Raw genomic sequence first — 23494 nt, forward strand, 5'->3', positions numbered from 1 at the left:
TCACGTTCCAGGTAAGGCAGGTGAAGCCTGCACAAACTGCTGCATCTTCATTAGTTAATCAAAATATGATAACATTGAAAACTTCCTCTCCAACTTGCACAGGGTCAGGTACTGTGGGTACAAATGGTGAGCAAAACCGGCCATGGTCTGTGCCCTGATGGAGCTCACAGTCTAGTGAGGAAAGAGAGACATTAACTAAATAATCACAAGGAGAAATATTTAAAGACAAAATTTGAAATCTTCTGTGAAGGAAAGACATGTAGTACAATGAGAACAAAGTGTGGGCATCAAACATGGTCTGCAGGAGCAGGGAAAGTTGCTCCCAGGAAGGGGCGTTTGCACTGAGCATTGAGGGATGAGTGGTAGGGGGCGTTGGATTTGGAGGTGGTGAGGGGAAGGAGGAGAGGTAGAGAAAGGGTCCTAGGGCTAACGCATAAGGCTAAAATAAATGAAATGTGCCAGAACCTCAGGGCACTGGGAAAACACCACCAATTTTTTAAAAAAATCTTCTCAAGTAGTTCTGTATCTGCTTACAGAGTTTCTACAAAGGGACTCTGAAGTTCTTCAGGGTAGCAGCTTACTTTCAGCCCAACAAGAAAGGGATGTGGAGATGTAGCTGGAGTAGCTGGGAGCCCAAGCACATCTGCAAAGAGCTGCTCAGAGCAGAGGGTCTGGAGCTTCTGTGATAAGCGGGGAGTTATGGAGGTGTTTTCAGATCGAGAAGCTTCCATTTGAAATCTCACACACCACCTCTTAGCACGTCCATTCTCCTTCAGGGTTTTACAAAACATCCTGAGGTCCTGCACCAACAGTTGTGAGGGAACCACAGCGCATTCTTCTCACTGAAAAGCCCAGTGCTTTCTCCAGGTGGCACCGTGAGCGACCCACACAACCTCTGCTCTCCGTTCCCTAGACCCAGACTCTGGAAGGGAGAATCCCAGTGTCTGGGTCCCAATCTGAGTTTGGTTCAACACATATTTATTCATATGTTTATGAAGCTCTCCTAGGCACTAGCTTCTATCATGGGTGCAGTGAACAGCAAGATGAATAAAGCAAAGCTCTCGTCCTGGAGGGAGGTGTGACTTAAGTGCCCAGTTTCCTATCTTTAGGATGATGGAGGCAGAGTTGCCTTCCCTTCCTCCAGCCACGTGCCTGTGCTGCACTCTGGTTTCTTGCTTCTGGCGTTGGCCCTCCCAGTGGCTAGCTTTGCATCCTCTCTCGGGGTCCTGGTCATCTCTCTCACAGTAGACTTCCTCGTCCTCAATTTCTGTCTTACTGCCCTCAACCCCACAGTCCCTTTCTGGCTACTCAGGGCCTGAGGCTTCAGACGGCACAGGCCCTTTGTCATGTTGGAGAGTCTTTGCTGTTTCTTTGCTACTTGCTTGGCCTCTTTTCTTGAAAAACAAAAACAAAGTAAGACACACACAAAAATGGGTGCATTATCGAATAGTTTGTGTTTACCTGCTGAAATGGAGCCTGTAGTCTCATTTCTTAGGCACTTAGGAGGTAAAATTTATGGGCCATAAATACTTTATTAATGGAAATTTACAAGCGAGCTATATATTTAGCTTTGAGTTGGGGGGGTTCAGAGTTCTACACAAAGAGGGATCCTTGGTTTGGTCCTTGAGTATAAAATAGCTAGAGATGGAAAGGAGAGAAGGTTTTCCAGGCACAGGACACAGCGTGGGCAAAGACATAGAGCAGGAAAGGATTTGGTGGGTTCTTGAACCCACGTACTTCTGTGTGACTGCAGCTTAGGGAGGAAGCAGGAGAAAGGCCCGGACAGTCTGATGGGTCAAATTGCTCAGGAGTCTGGTCCCACAGGAAAAATTTCTCAGTAGAAAAATAAAGCGATAAGGTGAGCATTTTGGAAAGATTGCTCTTTATGCGATAACAGCCCAGGTCACATGTGATAAAGGAATGACCTGGGAGAATGGACACCGAGAGGGAGGCTAGGCAGATTGAGGGGACATGGTTGAGTTGGACTTGACAAGACCTAGTGACTGCTCAGACGTAGGGCATCTGGAGTCAAGAATACAAGTTTCCTGCCTTGGGAAGCTGTGGGTAGGGGAGGCGCTGAGAACAGTGGCTCAGTGCCCAGCCCCTGGACCTGGGAGGCCAGCAGTGGAGTCCTGGTTTCCATAGTAACTTGGACTAGTTGCTGAGTCTTTCTGTGACTCAGTTTCTTAATTTGTAAAGTGAAGGAGGATTGCATCTTCAGGGATTAGATGAATTTTAATGTTTCCTATGTGGGCTTTAGATGAGTTAGTACATATAAAACCTTCGGGTGGGGAACGGTGCATAGTAGGCTCTAATAAATGTTAGCTATTATGAGTATGGTGGGTCATCAAAACTTAAAGGTTCAGCTTTTTCTAAACTTTTAAATAGTGTTGCACAACTCATAAATTCTTACCTCTCCTTCTGTTTCTGTTATTCTTCTGATATTAATAGTGGAAATTTGCACAGTTTTTCTCTCATAACAACTCATCAGCAGTGTTTATGACCCAGATCCCTTATTGGCTGTGAAACCAGCTCTGCCCAAAATGCAGACAGTGAGCTCTACTCAAGATTCTTAATGGGTGTTTCTAGTAGAAGAGTTGAGTGGTTATCCAGACAACGGAATTAATATATGAATACATTTACTTGGAGCTGCTCTTGGTGTCTTTAAAATATTATTATACATACATATTCATTCAACAAATATTTGTGGTCCACCTATGAAGTGTCAAGAAAAGTGCCCGGTGCTGGGAGTCCAGAGCCAGGTATAGGAAGGCTCAAGTGCATGGTCAGGTGCAAGTATGTGGCTCTTGGTGACAAGAAGTCTTGAATTCAAGTCCTGTGTTCCCCAGCTGCCTGATTTTGCCAGGTATTTATTCCCTCAGTCTTAACATAAGCTGGAAGAATTGTTGTTGTTGTGAGTTGTAAAAAGCATCTAGTATAGCAATTGGTATACAAAGGAAACCCTTAATTAACTCTTACAGTCTCCCTGCCCTCAGGAGGTCTCTGTTTGCATTATTATTATTCAGACCAGCCCTTGTTCTCTCTGTCTGGCTGGGGAGCCGATGCAGGGGGGGGTAGCATGGTAAGTGAAATGACAGGAGGAACAAGCATCGGTGTAGGAGGACTGGGAGTTAAGTTCACTTAACTAAACACTAATTGAGCACAATATCAGCTACATTTGTGCTGCAAGAACCTGATACAGGCTCAGCACCTGATGAAGGTTCAAGCCTGTAAGATCAGCTTATAGGCATATTCTTACAGTGCTGCCTCGTACTAACTCTACACAGTAGGAGCTATTACTGTCCCCATTTTGCAGGTGGGAACACTGAGGCACTGAAAGGTGAACCTAACTTGCCTGAGGTCACAGAACGAAGGAACCAGGATTCAGACCCAGGCGCTCCAGCATCGAAGCCTGCGTTTGGGACCACTCAGTACCCTTCTGCCTTCTGCCTTCTCCTCCAAACTTCATTTTACAGCCAGTAGAAACTGTCTCTAAGGGTTCTTGAGAAAGTTACTCACACCCAGGAAAACTCAGGGAAAGGTCAAGTAGAAGAAAAGTAATAGATCTGGAAGAAAATATGGCCCAGCCACTTCTTTTCTCCAGGCTGAACCTACAAAACACCAGGCCAGGGGCGCCTGGGTGGCTCAGTGGGTTAAGCTTCTGCCTTCCACTCAGGTCATGATCGCGGGGTCCAGGGATTGAGCCCTGCGTGGGGCTCAGTAGGCGGAGCTTGTCCCTCGCTCTCTGCCCCTCCCCCTGCTTGTGCGCGCGCTCTTTTTCTCACTCTCTCTCTCAAATAAATAAAATCTTAAAAAAAAAAAAAAAGGAAAAAAGAATCACCAGACCAATCAGGCTCCTTCCTTTCTTTGCTGGGTTTCCAAAGTGGCCCAGCCAAGCTCCTCTCTTGTGGGCTGTGCAGTTTAGAGCATTCTATAACTTTTTTAAAAGCATCACATTTTAAATCGGCTTCACTTTCTTTTTCTGAGAGGCATTCGCTGCACTGTTTCTCCTGTTCTCTGTTCTCTGCCGAAAGCCCATGTGGACCCGCAGGTGCCTGGCTTGTGCTGCCTTACCGGCACTTGCCACTAGAGGGCCCTGCGCCTAAGATTCCAATTTCAATGCACCTTCGTAAAAACTGGCCCATCTTAGTGTGATACATGAGATCACACCCATTTTACAGAAGGAGAATCTGAGAACCAAGCCCTTAGGGACGGGGTGAGTAGCTTATATCTTCATAAATCAGAAGAGTCAGAGAAAAGAAAGTGAGAGACAGGAGCTCAGTGGTCCCAAATCCCAAAGGCCACATGAAGAATTCCTGGGTACTAGTTCCTTCCCAGGCTTGTTCTCCCGGAAGACCCAAGGAACTCTGGCCTCTCCTTCTGTTCCTCTCCCCTACTTGCCACTGGGGCTGTAGGACACTAGCAATGTCACTGGGTGAACGCACCAGGGGGAAGCAAGGACAGTTTAGAGAAGGACCATGTTCAGCAGCGGTCCCTCAGCTCACACAAAGGCGAGGCATGCTTTTATTTTAGGGGAAACCCAGCCTGTTCGGTGTCCCCCTTGGAACTTCTCCATCCTTATGACAAGTCTCCTTATTTCTTCCTTCCCTCCCTGAAGTGACTGCCTTTCACTCACCCCTGGTTCATGGCTTCAGGTGACGTCTTCGCTGGTCTAACTCTGAGAGTCTTTTCCCTCCAAAATGTCCTTACACTGACGTCGGCATTCTGACATTTAACACTTGCCATAATTGGATTCCACTATGCTTGTTGGCTTCTATCAATACTTGCAACGTGTACTTTCTATTTGAGCTGGCTGGTCATTTTCAATTCTATTCAATAGCATTTATTGCTCACAGGCAGCGTACAAGGCAAAACGTTGGCTGGTGGTGGATGCACAGGGGACTAAAACTTTCAGCGCTCGTGATCACTCTCCATGGTCATGAAGTCATGGCTCTTGCCCTTCAGTATGTACAGTGTGGAGGGAAACAAATAATGATCTGTACCGTGAAGCAGAAAAAAATGAGTTGCAGTGATATAAGGACTAAGGCGGGGGGCGGGGGAAGAGGGCAAAAAGAGCCATAATTAATTTGACCAGTGATGCCAGGGAGAGCTTCCCAGAGGAGCTGACATTTGAGCTGAGCGCTCATGTGTGTGGAAAGGGCTGGGGGTTGGGCGGCACACCAAAGCAGAGGCACTCTGCCATCATAGGCAAGGGACTGTGAACGTGCTCCGTGCCTCTGGGGTGGTGCCCAAAACACATCATGCCGACTCAGCCTCTGCTTCTTTCTTGTGCTTTCCTCGGTTGGATGCCATCTGTCTTCTCCATTCTCAGCCAGATCCTACCCTTCCTCCAGAGCCCAGCTTCAGCTCCACCTCCTTCATGAAGACTTCCCTGACTGTACTGGCTCCCGCCACTCCCCAAAACGTGTAATTCAGCATTTAGCTATAGTGTCTGCGCTTGCCTTGCACGGGGCAGCTAGGCCAGGGCAGACATGACGCTCATCTGATACTTTGGAGGTCTTGCATCCCCCAACACAGTGCTAATGGTGGTCGGGGCTAGACGGTTCAATGGAACCATTCACTGAGACTAACACCTTCCTTCTGCCTAAATGCAGCTCACTTCTGCTGCCCAGCCTGGGATTGTTCAAGGGGATTTAGGATTTAGCTGGTTATGGGTGCTCACACATAAGGGAAACGGTTCTTCATACAATCACTTGAATGTTCTGCTCAGCCATGGGTGATTCCTTCTCAGCACTGGTGGCGGGGGCTCAGGGGCATCGAACCAAAGCATGAAGCAGTGACTCTCTGGACCGAACCTTAGTAACAGAGGTGAAGTGAAGCCAGTTTCATCATCTACACCATCATCTGCCAAGTTCCCTCTGAAGAATGACCCGCTTCTTTTAAGGTCTCTTGTTTCGATGGTTGGGTTGTACTCAGCCCCCCTAAAGTGTCAGAAATATAGCTGGTCAAGTCCTTTTGGTGAATGGGGTACTGAGTACGGTCTCTTCTTCTTGCCGAGGCTGCTTGGAATAGGTATTAGTCTGGTTCTTCAGAGAAATGGAACCAACAGGAAACAGATATAACAAGGAGCTGGCTTGTGTGCTTATGAAGACTGAGAAATCCCAAGGTCTGCAGCTGGACCGCTGATGGTGTAGTTCTCCAGCATTAAGTCCAAAGGCCTGAGAACCAGGAGAGCTGATGGTGTAAGTTCCAGTCCAAGTCCAAGTCCTAAGGCAGGAAGACTGATATCCCAGCTCTAAGATGGCCAGGCAGAGAGAATTAATTCTCCCTTACTCTGTCTTCTTCTTCTATTCAGGCTCTTGATGGATCTGGTGATATGCACCCGTACTGGAGTGGGGATTAATCTGTTTTACTCAATCTACCAATCCGAATGTTAATGTCATCCAGAAATGCCCTCATAGATCCCCCCCAGAATCGTGTTTAACCAAATGTCTGGGCACCCCATGAATGGCCCAGTCAAGTTGAAAGCTTGGCCAGAAAGAAAATCTTATGAGGCTTCCGAAGTAGAGCCTGAAGAAAAATGCTGCAGCTGTCTAGTCCCTACAGAAGGAGCATTTTCCAACCCTCCGTCTGGAGAGTGTGTCTGCACAGCCGAGAGCCACACCTCCCATGGCTTCCCGTGTGACACCATCATGTATGGGTGGGCCGGGCCAGCCAGCTGCCCCTGCACAAAGGTTCCTGGGCAAAGGGGCACATAGAGGCTGAAATGCAGCCCACACTCTACTCATCAAGCCACGTGCTTGGGAGGGGCTGCATCTGCCTCGGGGGAAGGGTGCTTTTGCCTAATTTGTCTCAGGTGCTGTGTGGACTGTGGAGGCCGTGCCCCAGGGCTCCCCACAGACATTGAGTATGATCAGAGCATCCTAGGTGGTGTGCCATGGCCTGGTACAGGTGTGCAAAATACCAATCCTGTCTACATAGGGGGTTGCTGGGAAGGCTCATCACCTCCAGTCACAAAAAAGTCACAGATTGGGGCGTGATGGTTTGCAATCTCCGGGTAAGACGTACGCAGAGAAAGTCTGGGTCCGGGGCATCTGCCTGGGTATCGATGGTTGTTGAAGCTCAGTGTCCACAGGGAGAATGCTGGCCGTGAGCCTAGATCACATTTTCATAGGTTGAAATCCCAGGAGGTTTGCCGTCCTGAGAGCTGGTTTTCCCCATCTGTGCACAAGAGGGAGTTGGAACTGCAGGTTAACTGAGAGATGCTGCTGGGGAAGCCCAGCCCTGGGTGGTGCCTGGGACAGACAGACGGCACAGGGAGATGCCTCAGGCCTCCCTGGTGCTGGCGGAATCTGGGGCAGCAGGGCCTTGCCCTTTGCTGGGTCCCTTGCCTCTGCTCTGGTCACCCGCTTGCAAGCCCTTGGGTCATCAACGGCAGAGCCCAGAAAAAAACAGCAGGACGGAATGGGGGTATTAGCATTGATTTTGATTATAGGCTTGGGCAACATCCAGGCTCAAGCTACCTGCCTTCCTTGTTCCCTGCTGAGCCTCAGCTCCTTCTGAAGCCCCATAACGGCACTTCACATACTGGCAAGTTGCCTTCACTGGCGTCCCGTGCTCTAGTTATGTGGACAGACCTAGAGCCCTCCCCACACCCTGCTCCCAAATAAAGTGGACCCAACAAGATAGGAAAAACAATTCTTCTTAAATTATATAATGACCAATCAATAATCGCCATTGGCCTTGTCTAGAGGATGCGCTTTGAGATGCCTCAACCCGGCCGCCCTGATTAATCCCTCTGATCCAGTCCTTGCCAGTGTCACCTCCCGTGTCCTCCCCTTCCTTCAGATCTCGGCTCACACATGCGGCCCCCTGCCCCTCACTTCTTCCTTCCCCTTCCCCTTGTCCTTCGTCCCTCCGTTGCCCCTTTGTCTCCTTCTCCTTCCTTCCCTCTCCTGAGCACTAAGGGAGTGAAGGCCCTTTCTTCCCGGGCTCCAGGACACTGGCTTAGCTTCACACCCCCACGACCTGTGCATTGAGTTCTCTTGCAAGTCTCCTGCATCTGCAGCTCACAGATGCCCTCTACCGAATCAGCTTTTACTTCTCATTTCCCATCCATCTGCAGCTAATTTCCTAATGTTTTTTGTTCTCACGACTTTCCCTTCCCCCTAGACTCCCTGGGTTCCTATTTATCTTTCATGATGATTTTGCCCAGCTATTAAACAGGAACACTGGCAAAACATTTGATTTGCGAAGAGACCCCAAAGCTGGCTTTCTGACTGTAGCAGAAATGAGGATCCTCATGGACAGTGACATAGACCTTCTGTCTATGCATATTCCAGAGCAGGACACCGAGGCACAGGGTACTGTGAGTGTCACTGCTCCATTGCAAATTGTTGTGCAGGCTGCACCCTGTACAAGCCAGCTGGTGGAGGAAACGGGAACTGAAATTCAGCCTGTGTTCTACTTGTCGGTCTGGGCACCTGGTGAGGGCCTGTTTCTGTCCAGAGGGGGGCACCTGTTGTCTAGTTTTATTCTGTGAGCCGGCATGGCCCCAGCTGCTCTAGAGGCTGGAGTTTCCACACAACAGGTCAGAGGCCTGGGGGCTCCTGCATTTAGAGGCAGGCCCAGCATCCCAAGCAGGCCAGCTTTTGGATGGCCATGGACCTGGGAGCCGGGCTCTGTGCAGGTGTGAAACACCCATGGGCCACGGCCCTCAGCAGTTAGTCCTGAGAGGGACAGAGAAGAGCGCCAAGGGAACCAGCTGGCCCCTGCTTGGATGGACAGGGTACAGCAGAATGGTTGGAACACACAGGCAACAGGGATAAGAAGTCAGAAAGGATTTACCTTATCAGTCTGCAATGTGAAATAAACCTTGTTCACCGGCTCCTCCTTGGCAGGGAGCGCCTGTAAAACACCCATCTTGCCCTCAGTGAGGAGCCCGGGCAAAACCTCGCCAAGCCCCCTTCCTTCCTCTGCCCGGCCTGCTGCCCCCCTGCTCCCACTCCCACCAGGTGGCCTCCTCTCCTGGCCTCAGCTCTGGTTCCATCCAGCCTCGGAGAGGGTCAGGGCCGGTTATGGGGCGGGAGGAGTGGGTAGCCATTGGGTAAAACCCTCAGGAGCCAAGAGGAGGGGTTTGCATGGTTCGGACTGCGTCTTGCTCACTGAAGATTTTGGCTCTGGGCCCCTAGCCGCCCATCAGTCCAAGCACAGTGCTAGACGGACCAGGCCGACCTCTGTTGCCCAGCACTCTTGTCGACCTCGGGGGAGCATGCGGGCGGGGGGCGGGGCACAGAGGGAGGCGGTGCTTGTGGAAGCCTGGCTCAGGGTGGAGGTGAGGGCAGGGCAGGCAGGTGAAAGGCAGGTGGGAGGAGGGGGTGTGCCGCCGCCACACCAGGAAGTTCAAGGGGACCTCTCTTGGGGTGGCTCAGTCCGTTAAGCGTCTGCCTGCGGCTCAGGTCATTATCCCAGGGTCCTGGGATTGAGTCCCATATGGGGTTTCCCTGCTCAGCGGGGAGTCTGCTTCTCCCTCTCCCTCTCCCCTTGCTCGTGCTCTCTTTTTCACTCAAATAAAGAAATAAAATCTTTTAAAAAGGGGGGACCTCTCTCCATTCTGTGCCCTTGGAGGCCCCTCAGCCTCCTGTTCCCGTGTCGGTGTCCAGACACTGATTACACCAGGGGCTCCCTTGTTGTTTGTCCCTCGTGGAGGGCACTCCACTCCTAGTCAGGCCTCTCACCTCACCCAGAGCCAGACCCCCGTGTGGAAGCTGGCGGCCTCCACCCCTAGAGGCTGCCACAGGGTGACCATCGGCCACATTCCTGTCTCGTCGGGGGGCTCACAGCATCATTTCCCTGACATGACGATGCTTGGTTGGACCCTCCAGATCCCTGGCCCGCTGCCCCAACTCCCTTTCCTGGGGCTGGTGGTGAGGACCCATGAGTGGCATCAGCTCACCTTGGATTGGGGGATTTCATCGTAGATTCTGCCCTCTGCCGGCGGGGCATCTCTTGTAACCATGACGTAGGTGTATATTGTTTTCTTTGAGATGGCATCTGTCACGAAGAAACATAGAAGCACAGTGCGTGAGAGGCAGAGAGATTTTAGAGATGACCTCTTCTAAGGTTCTCTTTTTAAGGTAAAGAAATGAAGCCCTAAAAGGTCAAATGGCTATCATCATCTTGAGATGGATGCTCGGGTCCTGGGACTGCCTCTCCCTCTTGGGATTTCATGTGGTGTGGGAGCCCGGAGAGGCCAAGTCCGGAGAGACAAGTCCCTGCTCTTAAGAACTCCTGGGGTGGTAAAGGCATCCATCCCAGTGTGTTCCTCTCCTTGGTCCTAATGTGGGACATTTTAGGGTGAAGTTGAAAAGAGATGGCTAGAATTTGGGGCCTTCATGTTTCAGGGCACCAACATATCCACAAATCACAGTGAGCTTAAGCGGCACACAGAGTTAAGTCCTGTCCCAGACCCTGTCCCAGACCAGGCAGGTGAGCCAGGCCGACCCAGACCCTGCCTGAGACCCGGCAGGCAAGCCAGACCGAGTGCTCTCTGTCATCTCATTGATAGATGGAAAAAGTAGCACTTCTTCCTTCCCAAGAGACTGTGAGGGACTGAAGACAGATGTCTCTTGGAGGAACCCTGAAGATCCCCTTTGGCCTGAGTCAGGTTATGGGACTTCTCCCCATCACAATGCCATTTGAGTTAAATTCTCCAGGGAAGAGAATTTAACTCCTCCTGTGCCAAGCCTGGGCCGTCAGTCGCAAGCACAGTGCTGACGTTTACTGAGTCCTTACTCTGTACCAGGCTCCAGGCCAAGTACTTTATGTGGGTAATTCCGTTTAATCCCCTTAATAAGTATGTGCAGCGCATCCTCTATGTCTGGTTTACCACTGACAAGATAGGCTTACGGTGACAGATCCCTTGTAACTGATAAACAGCCGAGCTGGGACCTTTGGCCCAGACTGCCTGCAAGGCACAGGCTGAGTCTTAACCAATCTGCCGTGAACTCATCTCTCCCAGTTGTCATCCGGGAAAACTGATGGCCGAGAACTTACCAGAGTTCTTACTGAAGGGCTTCAAGAAGGAACCTGAGGAATCAGACCCAAAGGAGAGTCAGGAACATGGAAACAGAGGTTTAGCCCCTCTATACCCAGGCTTGTTACTGTGGTTGGTGGGAAAGGAAGATTTGGGGAGATCATGGGGCTAGGAGGTATAGGAGGGCTCCTCTGGGGGCCTAAGATTAGGTTTTCTGCTTTGCACATGGCACAATTACAGAAGAATCCAGAGGGATCCAGAGGGATCTAGTGATGCGCATGGAATGCAAAGTTAGTACATGTCCCTCTGTGACTCTCCAAAGGTCATAGTCAAAATATGATGGAATTGGAAGTGACCCAGGAGACCCTCTAGTTCAAATCTCATTTCACATGTGAGAGCACTGAGCCAGAGAGGGAAACACACATGTCCAGTGAAGCACAGCTTCTCAATGGCAGTACTGAACTCACACCCAGGTTCTGGGCCCACCAGACACTGATGACAACAGGAACAGATTCTGGAGCCCACTCAGGGCACTGTCATCCAGGGGCCAGCACTCTGGAGATGTTGAGGTAGAGGAGGGGGATTGGAAGAAGGATTTCCCCGGAACAAAGGACCGCTCTGCCCCACCTTGGATAAATGACTTCAGTCCCAGGAAGAAGGAAGGTACATTTCCACATTTTACCTTCTGGAAAAATCCTACCTTGTCCTCTTTTGCACAAAAGGAACAAAAGTACCGAAGGCACAATGAGTATAAAGAGAAGGAGCACCACCAGCCCGCTCAGCAGCCCGGTGCGGCGAGAATGGAGGCCTGCCGCAGTGTCTGCAAACAGAAGAGACAGCGGGGCTTGGCCACATTCAGGGGCACTATCAAAACGGGGTGCCCTCCAGGGGAGTGCCAAATCTCCAAGGGAAACTGGGCTTTCTGCTATTCAAAGTCAGCACTGGAAACAGAATCAGAGGGCCAAGCAGGGCCTGCCTCAGAACACCCCAGAAGCATGGCCTATCTCAGAAAGCTCTGGCCTTTTTTCCACGCCCTCCTGGGAGGAGATGCCCCTGGGGACCAGGCCTGGCCTCCCCCCGCCGCCCCATGGGGAACAGGGCCCAGCTCGGGCTGCTCTTCTGAGTGAGTCCTGGAGACTGCAGGAGAGACGGATGGAGCTGGTCACCTGCACAGAGCTGCTGGGCAGAGATGGAGTCTGAGCTGTTGCTGACGGGGTTCCAGGCTGTGCACGTGTAAGTCAGCTCTTGGTTGTCGGGGGTCCGGAAGATTCGAATTACATTCCCCGCTTCCCCCAGGGGGCTCCAACTATATGTGACATTCTCTTCTTCTTTCTCCACAGAGCATGTCAAGGTGACATTACAGGTGCTGTTCATAGACGTCATTAAACTCTGCATAATTTTTGGCTTTCCAAGCCGACCTAAGAGGGGAAGACACATGTGTCAGTGGTAAGCTGGAGTTAGCCTATACCAGGAGAGCCAACTGTTAAATTTACAGAAATTATTCATGAAAAATGAAATTATAAAAACTTGCAAGAAAATAAAAAAATTAAATTAATTATATTTTAAAAAGCTAATATATACTCAACATTCACCACTTTCTATTTTTGGGGGGGGAGCCAATTTACTCTTATCTACATTCTAAAAGTTATTTACATCTATAGTATCTGTCTTTTGTAATGACATACAAAGTCTTCCCAATTCTGCAAGTTTTAAAACACAGAGGGAGTATTTACCCCTCAGAAATTGACAAATAATGGGGCACCGGGGTGGCTCCATTGGTTAAGCCTCCAACTCTTGATTTCGGCTCAGGACATGATCTCAGGGTCATGAGATCAAGCCCCGCATGAGGCTCCATGGATTCCCTCCCTCTCCCTCTCTCTCCCTTTACTCCCATCCCCCCAAAAAACAGATTGGCAAATGCTCAAACTTGGGCTGGGTTGACTGCTCGGTGGAGTTTCACTCTAGACTGAAGAAAACAATGGAAGAAAGATGGCTAAGGTCGATTAAACTTAAAAGTGCCTCCTGTCTGTAGACATTACATTGTGAATAGCACCAAAAAACTAGGAAATATTCTTCCAGTATTTGAAAACCGTTATCCAACTCAGCAAAGAGCTCTCTCTTGTTAATGTGCAAGCAAAGCTCTGAAATATTTGTTTATTGAATTACTTTTTCCTTATTAGCTCACTTCATGAAACTATCAGCCAGCATTCTTGTTGGCTTCTTCGTCAGTGACACTGTATGCTGGGAGGTATGAACGTTCAGCAAAACTCAATGAAAGCGTTCTGTGCATACAACTGGCTCTATGCAATGCACGATAAAGACCAGTGTATATTTTATTACCTTTTATGAAATCGTGCCGCACGCCCTTTGTATCACACACACCATCAAGAACCAGCACACCGTTGCATGAAACAGTCTTTATTTTTTTTTAAGATTTTATTTATTTATTTGAGAGAGAGAATGAGAGAGAGAGAGAGAGCATGAGAGGGGGGAGGGTCAGAGGGAGAAGCAGACTCCCCGCTGAGCAGGGAGCCCGATGTGGGACTCGATCCCGGGACTCCAGGATCATGACCTGAGCCGAAGGCAGTCGCTTAACAAACTGAGCCACGCAGGTGCCCTGAAACAGTCTTTAAAAAATTTTTTTTGGGCTCTGTTTTCTGGTGTGTTTTCACTGAGTTGTTTTGTGTTGTTCTAAAGTGCCTTTGGTGAAAAGTTAAAATCTCTTTAAAAGTTCATTTAAAAAAATATTTTTACTGAAACAATCAAAAGGTAAACTGTCCAAGTTGTAGGCTAGTAAAGGGTTACAGAAGAACAATTATATTTAGGTTGAAGTAAGAGCTATCTGGGGCCGGCAGAAGGAAAGGGAAGATCTTCCCTTTACCAGCAGATAAGAAAATGCCCACATTCTGAGTTGGTAAATTTAGTTCATTTTTGGCCAGGCTGCTGTGCTAGGCTTTGTTCCTTCTCCCCTAGCCATGTGAGAAGGATTCAGAAGGAACCAGCATGTGGCTTTCTGGTTCATGTGGTATTTTTAAAGTTGTCTGTGCCTGTGAGGAAGTAGAATATGGTAAGGAGGAAGCTGTAAATATTTCTTATTCCAACTGCACCAGAAACCCTGGTCTTGTGAGTCTCTTCAACGGATCTATTCCAGACCAGATTTAGTGATGACTTGTGAAAAACTCCCAGAGAAGTTTGGAGTGACCTCGATGAGCTATAACAGTGATCTATACAGATGTATATAGCAAAAAATGAGCGAAAATGTGTGTGTGTGTGTGTGTGTGTGTGTGTGTGTGTGTGTGAGCGCGCGCATTTCTTTAGGAACTGGATTTACAAAAATGTCCAACTCTCTGCTTGATATTTACTTATTCTTAGAGAAACTCTTTTTTGCTGGGTGTCGAGGTGGGGGATAATAGTAAAGAATCGGATCCTATCTCATTGTTCTCAGCAGGAACTGAGACGTTACCTGCATCAGGCTGCTGGGCAGAGAAGGTCGGGGCTGTGGCTGAGAGTGGAGAAGCCACTGGAGACCTGGGTCCGATCAGGCTCTGCTGCTCTCTAGAACGGGGATGCACACAGCTTCACTGAGGTTTAGCTCCATCAGTTATAACACGAGGATAATTTTTTCCTGCTAGGGTTGTTTGTTGTGAGGACTAAATGGGTTATTGTGTTTAAAGAACTCTCTAATGCCCATCTGTCCATCTGTCTTTCTATCATCTATCATCTATCTAGCCACATTAATTATCTATAGGAAAGACAAAACAAGCCAGCAACAGTGACCACTGTTGAGTTGCAATGCACTGTATTGCTTTTACTCTGTGCACGTATTGCCTAAATATGTGTGATCTCTATATATTTTTTTAAAAATTAGGTGGTAGAATGCCAGACACAAAGAGTTCAGTAAATGTCAGTTCCTGTCTCACTATCTTCTCCACTAACTCTCCAAAAGGTATAGATTTTGTTAGGTGGGCAACCCGGCTTTCTCTGAGACTTTCCCATGGTCTGCCCTACCTGTAGATGGTATAACAGTTCCCAGAGACTGAGTGGGTATCACTGAACATATAAAGAGATGAAAACAGGGGCGCCTGGGTGGCTCAGTTGGTGAAACATCCGACTCTTGATTTCAGCCTCGGTCATGATCTCGGGGTCCTGGGATCGAGTCCCTTGTTGGGGCTCCGCGCTCAGCAGGGAGTCTGCTTCTCTCACTCTCTCCTTCTACCCCTCCCCCTGCTTGCATTCTCTCTCTCTAAAATAAATAAATAAATCTTTTAAAAAATGGTTAAAGTGTTAAATGTTGTGTTATGTATATTTTATCACAATAAAAAAATCTTTTAAAGAAAAAAAAGAAAAATGGATTTACCATGGTTTCATTCTTGGGCATTTATCTGGAAGAAGAAAAAGTCATTTCATGCAGAAACTTGTACATGAATGTGCATAGCAGCTTTATTAGTCATAATCCCAAACTGGAAAGAACTAAAATATCCTTTGATAGGTGTATGGTTGAACAGACTAGTCCATCTACACCATGGAATACTATTCAGCCATAAAAAGATATAAACTATTGATACTGGCAATAATTAAGATGACTCTCAAATAAATTATGCTGCATGAAAAAAAGCCAACCTCAAAAACACGCATACTGCATGAGTCCATGTATGTGACATTTGTGAAATAACATAATGATAGGTATGAAGAACGGATTAAGGTCTTCCGGGAGTTGGGGAGGGAATGCGTGACTCTGAACGGTTGAGGGAGTCTTGCCGCAATGGTACACTTCAGGATCTTGATCGCGGTGGTGATCACATGAGGGCGCACATGTGAATAAACGTGCAAGCTACACATATACTCACACATAAATGAGAGCCCGTACAACTGTTCCTATTCCTGCTTTCCTATAGTTACACAAGATGTAACTTGTGTACAAGGGGGACTGGGCGATGTGCACACAGAACCTCCCTGCACGGTTCTTTTTTTTTTTTTTTTAATTTTATTTATGTATTTGAGAGAGAGAGTGAGAGAGAGAAAGCATGAGCAGGATGATGGGCAGAGGGAGAGGGAGAAGCAGATTCCCCGCTAAGCAAGGAGCCCGATGCTGGATGCCGGACTCCATCCGGGGACTCCAGGATCATGACCTGAGCCGAAGGCAAATGTGTAACCAACTGAGCCGCGCAGGCGCCCCTCTCTGCCTGGTTCTTTACACCTCTCTAAGCAGCTACACTTATTTTAAAATAAAGAGGTTTTCTTTTTTTTTTTAAAAGATGTGCTTTCCATACACTATCTCACTTGATCTTCTCAGTGACCAAGGGAAGTGAAGAATATGATTGATTATTCACATTTTATAGAAAAGAAAAACCAGGTCCATGGGACAACTTGTTGATAGAAGATTACATAGCTAAAACCAAACAACCACATCCTCTTTTTTAGTATTGGTGTATTTATATAAGGATTTATAAGTACAGAAAGATTTAGGGAAACCAATAAAGAAATAAAGGTGTTCTATAGATAGAAAATTTGCAAAACAAAACAAGCCCTTTACCCTCCCACAACTTACGGAAGACCTGAAGGTTGTAGCGCCTGGTGGTGGTGATCATCCCTTCAAGGATCTTTGTATTTATGTCGGCTTTGTAGATGCCTGAGTCTTCCATCCTCAAATTACTGATCTCCAGGTTGTAGTTCTTACATGAGACATTTATTCGGTCATTATAATTTTGGTGGGTCACAGTAACTTTGGGTGCTGTTCCTGAGTCTCCTGGCGTTACAAAAGCAACAGATGTTTCAGAGTTCCAAACAATGTTGACAACCTGCTGTGATTTTTCAATATTTAAGGGGAAAGTAACAGACTCCCCCAGAATCCCAATCACCATGAAGACGTCTGTGTCACTTCCTTCTGCTTCCAGACCTGGGAACATAAATAGAAAACCATATAGCCATTTCACTGTTACACCTTTTAAAGTCTCCTATCTCAACAAGACCCATGGATATGCTGTCTGCAAGAGACTCATTTTAGACCCAAAGACACCCCCACATCGAAAGTGAGGGGGTGGAAAATCATCTACCATGTTAATGGACACCAAAAGAAAGCTGGGGTGGCAATCCTTATATCAGACAAATTAGATTTTAAAACAAAGACTATAATAAGAGATGAAGAAGGACACTATATCCTACTTAAAGGGTCTATACAACAAGAAGATCTAACAATTGTAAATATCTATGCCCCAAACATGGGAGCAGCCAATTATATAAGGCAATTAATAACAAAAGCAAAGAAACACATTGACAACAATACAATAGTAGTGGGGGACTTTAACACCCCACTCACTGAAATGGGCAGATCTTCTAAGCAAAAGATCAACAAGGAAATAAAGACTTTAAATGATACACTGGACCAAATGGACTTCAAAGACATATTCAGAGCATTCCAACCCAAAGCAACGGAATACACAGTCTTCTCTAGTGCCCATGGAACATTCTCCAGAATAGATCATATCCTAGGTCACAAATCAGGTCTCAACCGGTACCAGAAGATTGGGATTATTCCCTGCATATTTTCAGACCACAATGCTTTGAAACTAGAACTCAATCACAAGAGGAAAGTCAGAAAGAGCTCAAATACATGGAGGCTAAAGACCATCCTACTAAAGAATGAATGGGTCAACCAGGAAATTAAAGAAGAATTCAAAAAAATTCATGGAAACCAATGAAAATGAAAACACAACTGTTCAAAATCTTTGGGATACAGCAAAGGCAGTCCTAAGAGGAAAGTATGTAGCAATACAAGCCTTTCTCAAGAAACAAGAAAGGTCTCAAATACACAACCTAACCCTACACCTAAAGGAGCTGGAGAAAGAACAGCAAATAAAGCCTAAACCCAGCAGGAGAAGAGAAATCATAAAGATCAGAGCAGAAATCAATGAAATAGAAACCAGAGGAACAGTAGAACAGATCAATGAAACTAGGAGCTGGTTCTCGGAAAGAATTAACAAAATTGATAAACCCCTGGCCAGACTTATCAAAAAGAAAAGAGAAATGACCCAAATCAACAAAATCATGAATGAAAGAGGAAAGATCACAACCAAGACCAAAGAAATACAAACAATTATAAGAACATATTATGAGCAACTCTATGCCAGCAAATTAGATAACCTGGAAGAGATGGATGCATTCCTAGAGATGTATCAACTACCAAAACTGAACCAGGAAGAAATAGAAAACCTGAACAGACCTATAACCACGAAGGAAATTGAAGCAGTCATCAAAAATCTCCCAACAAACAAAAGCCCAGGGCCAGATGGCTTCCCAGGGGAATTCTATCAGACATTTAAAGAAGAATTAATACCTGTCCTCCTGAAAGTGTTCCAAAAAATAGAAATGGAAGGAGAACTTCCAAACTCATTTTATGAGGCCACCATTACCTTGATCCCCAAACCAGACAAAGACCCCATCAAAAAGGAGAATTACAGACCAATATCCTTGATGACCATGGATGCAAAAATTCTCACCAAAATACTAGCCGATAGGATCCAACAGTACATTAAAAGGATTATTCACCATGATCAAGTGGGATTTATCCCTGGGCTGCAAGGTTGGTTCAACATCCGCAAATCAATCAACGTGATACAATACATTAACAAAAGAAAGAACAAGAATCATATGATCCTCTCAATAGATGCAGAAAAAACATTTGACAAAGTACAACAACCTTTCTTGATCAAAACTCTTCAGAGTATAGAGATAGAGGGTACATACCTCAATATCATAAAAGCCATCTATGAAAAACCTACAGCCAATATCATTCTCAATGGGGAAAAGCTGAGAGCTTTCCCCCTAAGGTCAGGAACGCGGCAGGGATGTCCACTCTCACCACTGCTATTCAACATAGTATTAGAAGTCCTAGCCACAGCAATCAGACAACAAAAAGAAATCAAAGGCATCCAAATCGGAAAAGAGGAAGTCAAACTCTCACTCTTTGCAGATGATATGATACTGTATGTGGAAAACCCAAAAGACTCCACCCCAAAACTGCTAGAACTCATACAGGAATTCAGGAAACTGTCAGGATATAAAATCAATGCACAGAAATCAGTGGCATTCCTATACACCAACAACAAGACAGAAGAGAGACAAATTAAGGAGTCGATCCCATTTACAATGGCACCCAAAACCATAAGATACCTAGGAATAAATCGAACCAAAGAGGCAAAGGATCTGTACTCAGAAAACTATAAAATACTCATGAAAGAAATTGAGGAAGACACACAGAAATGGAAAAACGTTCCATGCTCGTGGATTGGAAGAACAAACATTGTGAAGATGTCAATGCTACCTAGAGCAATCTACACATTCAATGCAATCCCCATCAAAATACCATCCACTTTTTTCAAAGAAATGGAACAAATAATCCTAAAATTTGTATGGAACCAGAAAAGACCCCGAATAGCCAGAGCAATGTTGAAAAAGCAAAGCAAAGCTGGCGGCATCACAATTCCGGACTTCCAGCTCTATTACAAAGCTGTCATCATCAAGACAGTATGGTACTGGCACAAAAACAGACACATAGATCAATGGAACAGAATAGAGAGCCCAGAAATGGACCCTCAACTCTATGGTCAACTCATCTTTGACAAAGCAGGAAAGAATGTCCAGTGGAAAAAAGACAGTCTCTTCAACAAATGGTGTTGGGAAAATTGGACAGTCACATGCAGAAGAATGAAACTGGACCATTTCCTTACACCACACACAAAAATAGACTCCAGATGGTTGAAAGACCTAAACGTGAGACAGGACTCCATCAAAATCCTAAAGGAGAACGTAGGCAGCAACCTCTTTGACCTCAGCTGCAGCAACTTCTTCCTAGAAACATCGCCAAAGGCAAGGGAAGCCAGGGCAAAAAGGAACTATTGGGACTTCATCAAGATAAAAAGCTTCTGCACAGCAAAAGACACAGTCAACAAAACCAAAAGACAACCGACAGAATGGGAGAAAATATTTGCAAATGACATATCAGATAGAGAGCCAGTATCCTAAATCTATAAAGAACTTATCAAACTCAACACCCAAAGAGCAAATAATCCAATCAAGAAATGGGCAGAAGACATGAACAGACATTTTTCCAAAGAAGACATCCAAATGGCCAACAGGCACATGAAAAAGTGCTCAACATCGCTCGGCATCAGAGAAATCCAAATCAAAACCTCAGTGAGATACCACCTCACACCAGTCAGAATGGCTAAAATTAACAAGTCAAGAAATGACAGATGTTGGCAAGGATGAGGAGAAAGGGGAACCCTCCCACACTGTTGGTAGGAACGCAAGCTGGTGCAGCCACTCTGGATACAGTATGGAGGTTCCTCAAACAGTTGAAAATAGAGCTACCATACGATCCAGCAATTGCACTACTGGGTATTTACCACAAAGATACAAATGTAGGGATCCGAAGGGGTACGTGCACCCCAATGTTTATAGCAGCAATGTCCACAATAGCCAAACTGTGGAAAGAGCCAAGATGTCCATTGACAGATGAATGGATAAAGAAGAGGTGGTATATATACACAATGGAATATTATGCAGCCATCAAAAAGAATGAGATCTTGCCATTTGCAACGACGTGGATGGAACTGGAGGGTGTTATGCTGAGTGAAATAAGTCAATCAGAGCAAGACATGTATCATATGACCTCACTGATATGAGGAATTCTTAATCTCAGGAAACAAACTGAGGGTTGCTGGAGTGGTGGGGGGTGGGAGGGATGGGGTGGCTGGGTGATAGACATTGGGGAGGGTATGTGCTATGGTGAGTGCTGTGAATTGTGCAAGACTGTTGAATCACAGATCTGTACCTCTGAAACAAATAATGCAATATATGTGAAGAGAAAAACAAAGAAGAAGATAGCAGGAGGAGAAGAATGAAGGGGGGTAAATCAGAGGGGAGATGAACCATGAGAGACGATGGACTCTGAAAAACAAACTGAGGGTTCTAGAGGGGAGGGGGTGGGGGATGGGTTAGCCTGGTGATGGGTATTAAAGAAGGCACGTTCTGCGTGGAGCACTGGGTATTATGCACAAACAATGAATCATGGAACACTACATCAAAAACTAATGATGTAATGTATGGTGATTAACATAACAATAAAAAACATTAAAGAAAAAAAAATAAAGTCTCCTTTCTCCCCAGGCTTGAGCCTCCCTGAAGAGCTGCCCGGATGCAGCTCATCCAACCTTTGGAGGAGTTTTTCGTTTTTGTTTTTGTTTTTGGTATTCTACTCTACATATAATATGTTATGATGGCTAAATTTTCTAAGAGATTTTCATTCAAAAACAGAATTTCCAGTGAATTTCAAGGGATCTATTTCATTAAAAACATTTATCTATACTTACAGACTGAAAGGTCTAAGGGATTTGAGGGATGAAGACCATACACCTCCAGAAGTTTTGAGAATTAAGTGTCTTTCTTTCCCAAGATCATATTGCCAAGTGATGGAAGAGCTGGGACAAGTGCCTGGCTGCTATAGTCTTTGCAAGAAGAAAGCTACATTTATGCCTTTAATCCCAGAAGATAGAGGCAGAGAGTGCTTTAGAAGTTCTGGAGTAAATATTTCCCAAGTTGGTGATTTGGGGAGGTTTTTTTGTTCACTACTCTATCTCCAGCCTCTAGACAAGTACATGACATGTACTGGGTGCTTAGTAAATATTTGTGGAATGAATTAATAAATGGAATTCACTTATGTGTTGCCTAGAATCTCTTGGAACACTTCAGAAGTAAGCAAAATTCATGTATTCATTCATACATTTATGAATGAATGCATGGATTTATTCAAGGTCAGCTTTGTCCCAGATACTACGGCAGGTAATTATTAATCAAATTTCTGATACAAACGTTTGCTGAGCATCTACTCTTTTAAGTGTGATGTAAAGAGCTGGGGGAGATACAGTGGTGAGTAAAAATTGATATAAAGTTCCTGTTCTCAGGAACTTAACAGTTAAAGGAAGAGATCCATGTTGATTGGATAACCACAGATGCACAGACACAAAATATATAGTTGACTCTTGAACAACACAGATTTGAACCCTGTGGGTCCACATAAATGAATTTTTTCCATAAATACGGTACAGTCCTGCCAATGTGTTTTCTCTTCTTTATGATTTTCTTAATAATATTTTCTTTTCTCTAGTTTACTTTATTGTAAGAATAAGGTATGTAACACAATAAAACATACAAAATATGTGTTAATTAACTATTTGTTATCTGTAAGGCTTCTGGTCAACAATAGGCTATTAGTAAAGTTTTGGGGAAGCTAAAAATTATACATGGATTTTCAAGTGCATGAGGGGTCAGCACCACCAACTCCTGCATTATTCAAGGTCAACTGTATAAGTATTATGGTGCTTTGAGAAAGAATAGCAAGGGGATTTGACCTGTTCTGGGGAATCCAGAAACACTTTCTAGTAAAAGCTGAAGGATGAATGCTTTTAAAATCTAATGTGGGGGGAAATGAGAGGTTTATTCTTTTTCTCTCTTCTCCTCTTTCACCTTATGAAGGTAAACTGATTTAATACCTGGTTTGTAAAATGAAAGGCAATATAATTATAAAATGGCCGCCCTTGCCCTCCGGCCCAGTAACCCTTGAATGAGCCCACGGATTGCTAATACAAACCTCTTTCTTTTCAGACCAACCAAGATTTTGCCTTAGGAGGACCATCCCAGGCGAGACATGATGACTTAGTTGGGGGCGTTAAGTACAGAAGAAGATGTAACAGGGTCATGGGGGAGGGGGAGACTAAGAACCCTCATCTACAGACATTTGTTAAGTGCTAACATTGTGCCCGATGCTGTGTTAGGGACTCAGGGAAGAATAGGATGTGGTTGCAGTGCTGAGGAGCTCACAGCCTAGAGAATAAGACAGATGTGTATGTAAGTAAAAAATAGCACAATCTGATGATGAGTGCCAAATGGTAAGAGCAAAAGAAACAAACTCTTGAGTGAACAGGAGAGACTAAGGCCGCCTTCAGTGGCAAGAGTCTTAGTTTACCAAAATCCAGCTTCTTGAGCATTAATTCTCTCCAGATGAACTGTTCCATTGGGCCGACGGGGTGTGGTAGAGGGGCACTTGGTGTGTGCCAGCCTGAGTCCCTCTCAACCTGTGCAGGTGCATGGAGACTTGAGCTCAGAAGGACTCTGAGTGTGCTGTAATGCAGCGGCGCCACCTTGAAAGTCTTACTATTGTTTGAACAAGGACCCCCCCCCCCTTTTTCATGTTGTACTGGCTTCTGCCAATTAGACAGCTGATCCTGGTGCCAGATAGTCCATGTCTTGTGGGGCTTTTTAAAAGTCAGACCCTGGCACCTAACCGTCATTCTGCTCTGTAGATTCAAGTTAAATGTGTGAAGCGGATGTGGATTCTCTCCTCAAGCCCCAGGAAGTGTGTAGGCGATTTGTGAAAACAGAACTTCCTAAGGTTCATGGCAGTTTGGCGGCCACAACGTGGAGCATCTGTCATGTTGTTTT

The 23494-nt window shown here is 46.0% G+C and overlaps 1 protein-coding gene across 5 annotated transcripts in view; it reads right to left on the reverse strand.

The window, feature by feature from the left end:
- Nucleotides 1–218: 218 nt before the first annotated feature.
- CD84 (CD84 molecule) overlaps nucleotides 219–23494 on the reverse strand; it is a 33305-nt gene continuing 10029 nt past the window's right edge. Inside the window, exons 2-9 of one of the 5 annotated variants that reach the window (XM_028090903.2) lie at nucleotides 16855–16892; nucleotides 16545–16742; nucleotides 12163–12414; nucleotides 11679–11816; nucleotides 11017–11049; nucleotides 9917–10014; nucleotides 8809–8868; nucleotides 219–7182 (exon numbers count right to left, since the gene is read on the reverse strand). In XM_028090903.2, coding sequence (XP_027946704.1) covers nucleotides 7117–7182; nucleotides 8809–8868; nucleotides 9917–10014; nucleotides 11017–11049; nucleotides 11679–11816; nucleotides 12163–12414; nucleotides 16545–16638 — 741 coding nt within the window. In that variant the 5' untranslated portion in view covers nucleotides 16639–16742; nucleotides 16855–16892 and the 3' untranslated portion in view covers nucleotides 219–7116. Of the gene's footprint in view, nucleotides 7183–8808; nucleotides 8869–9916; nucleotides 10015–11016; nucleotides 11050–11678; nucleotides 11817–12162; nucleotides 12415–16544; nucleotides 16893–23494 lie in introns of all 5 variants that reach the window. The other 4 variants (XM_028090900.2, XM_028090901.2, XM_028090904.2 and 1 more) reach the window with 4 other exon arrangements.

This window comes from Eumetopias jubatus, unplaced genomic scaffold (assembly GCF_037043125.1).
Source record: "Eumetopias jubatus isolate StellerSeaLion01/CBP00866 unplaced genomic scaffold, mEumJub1_p1.0 scaffold_12, whole genome shotgun sequence".
NCBI lineage: Eukaryota > Metazoa > Chordata > Mammalia > Carnivora > Otariidae > Eumetopias > Eumetopias jubatus.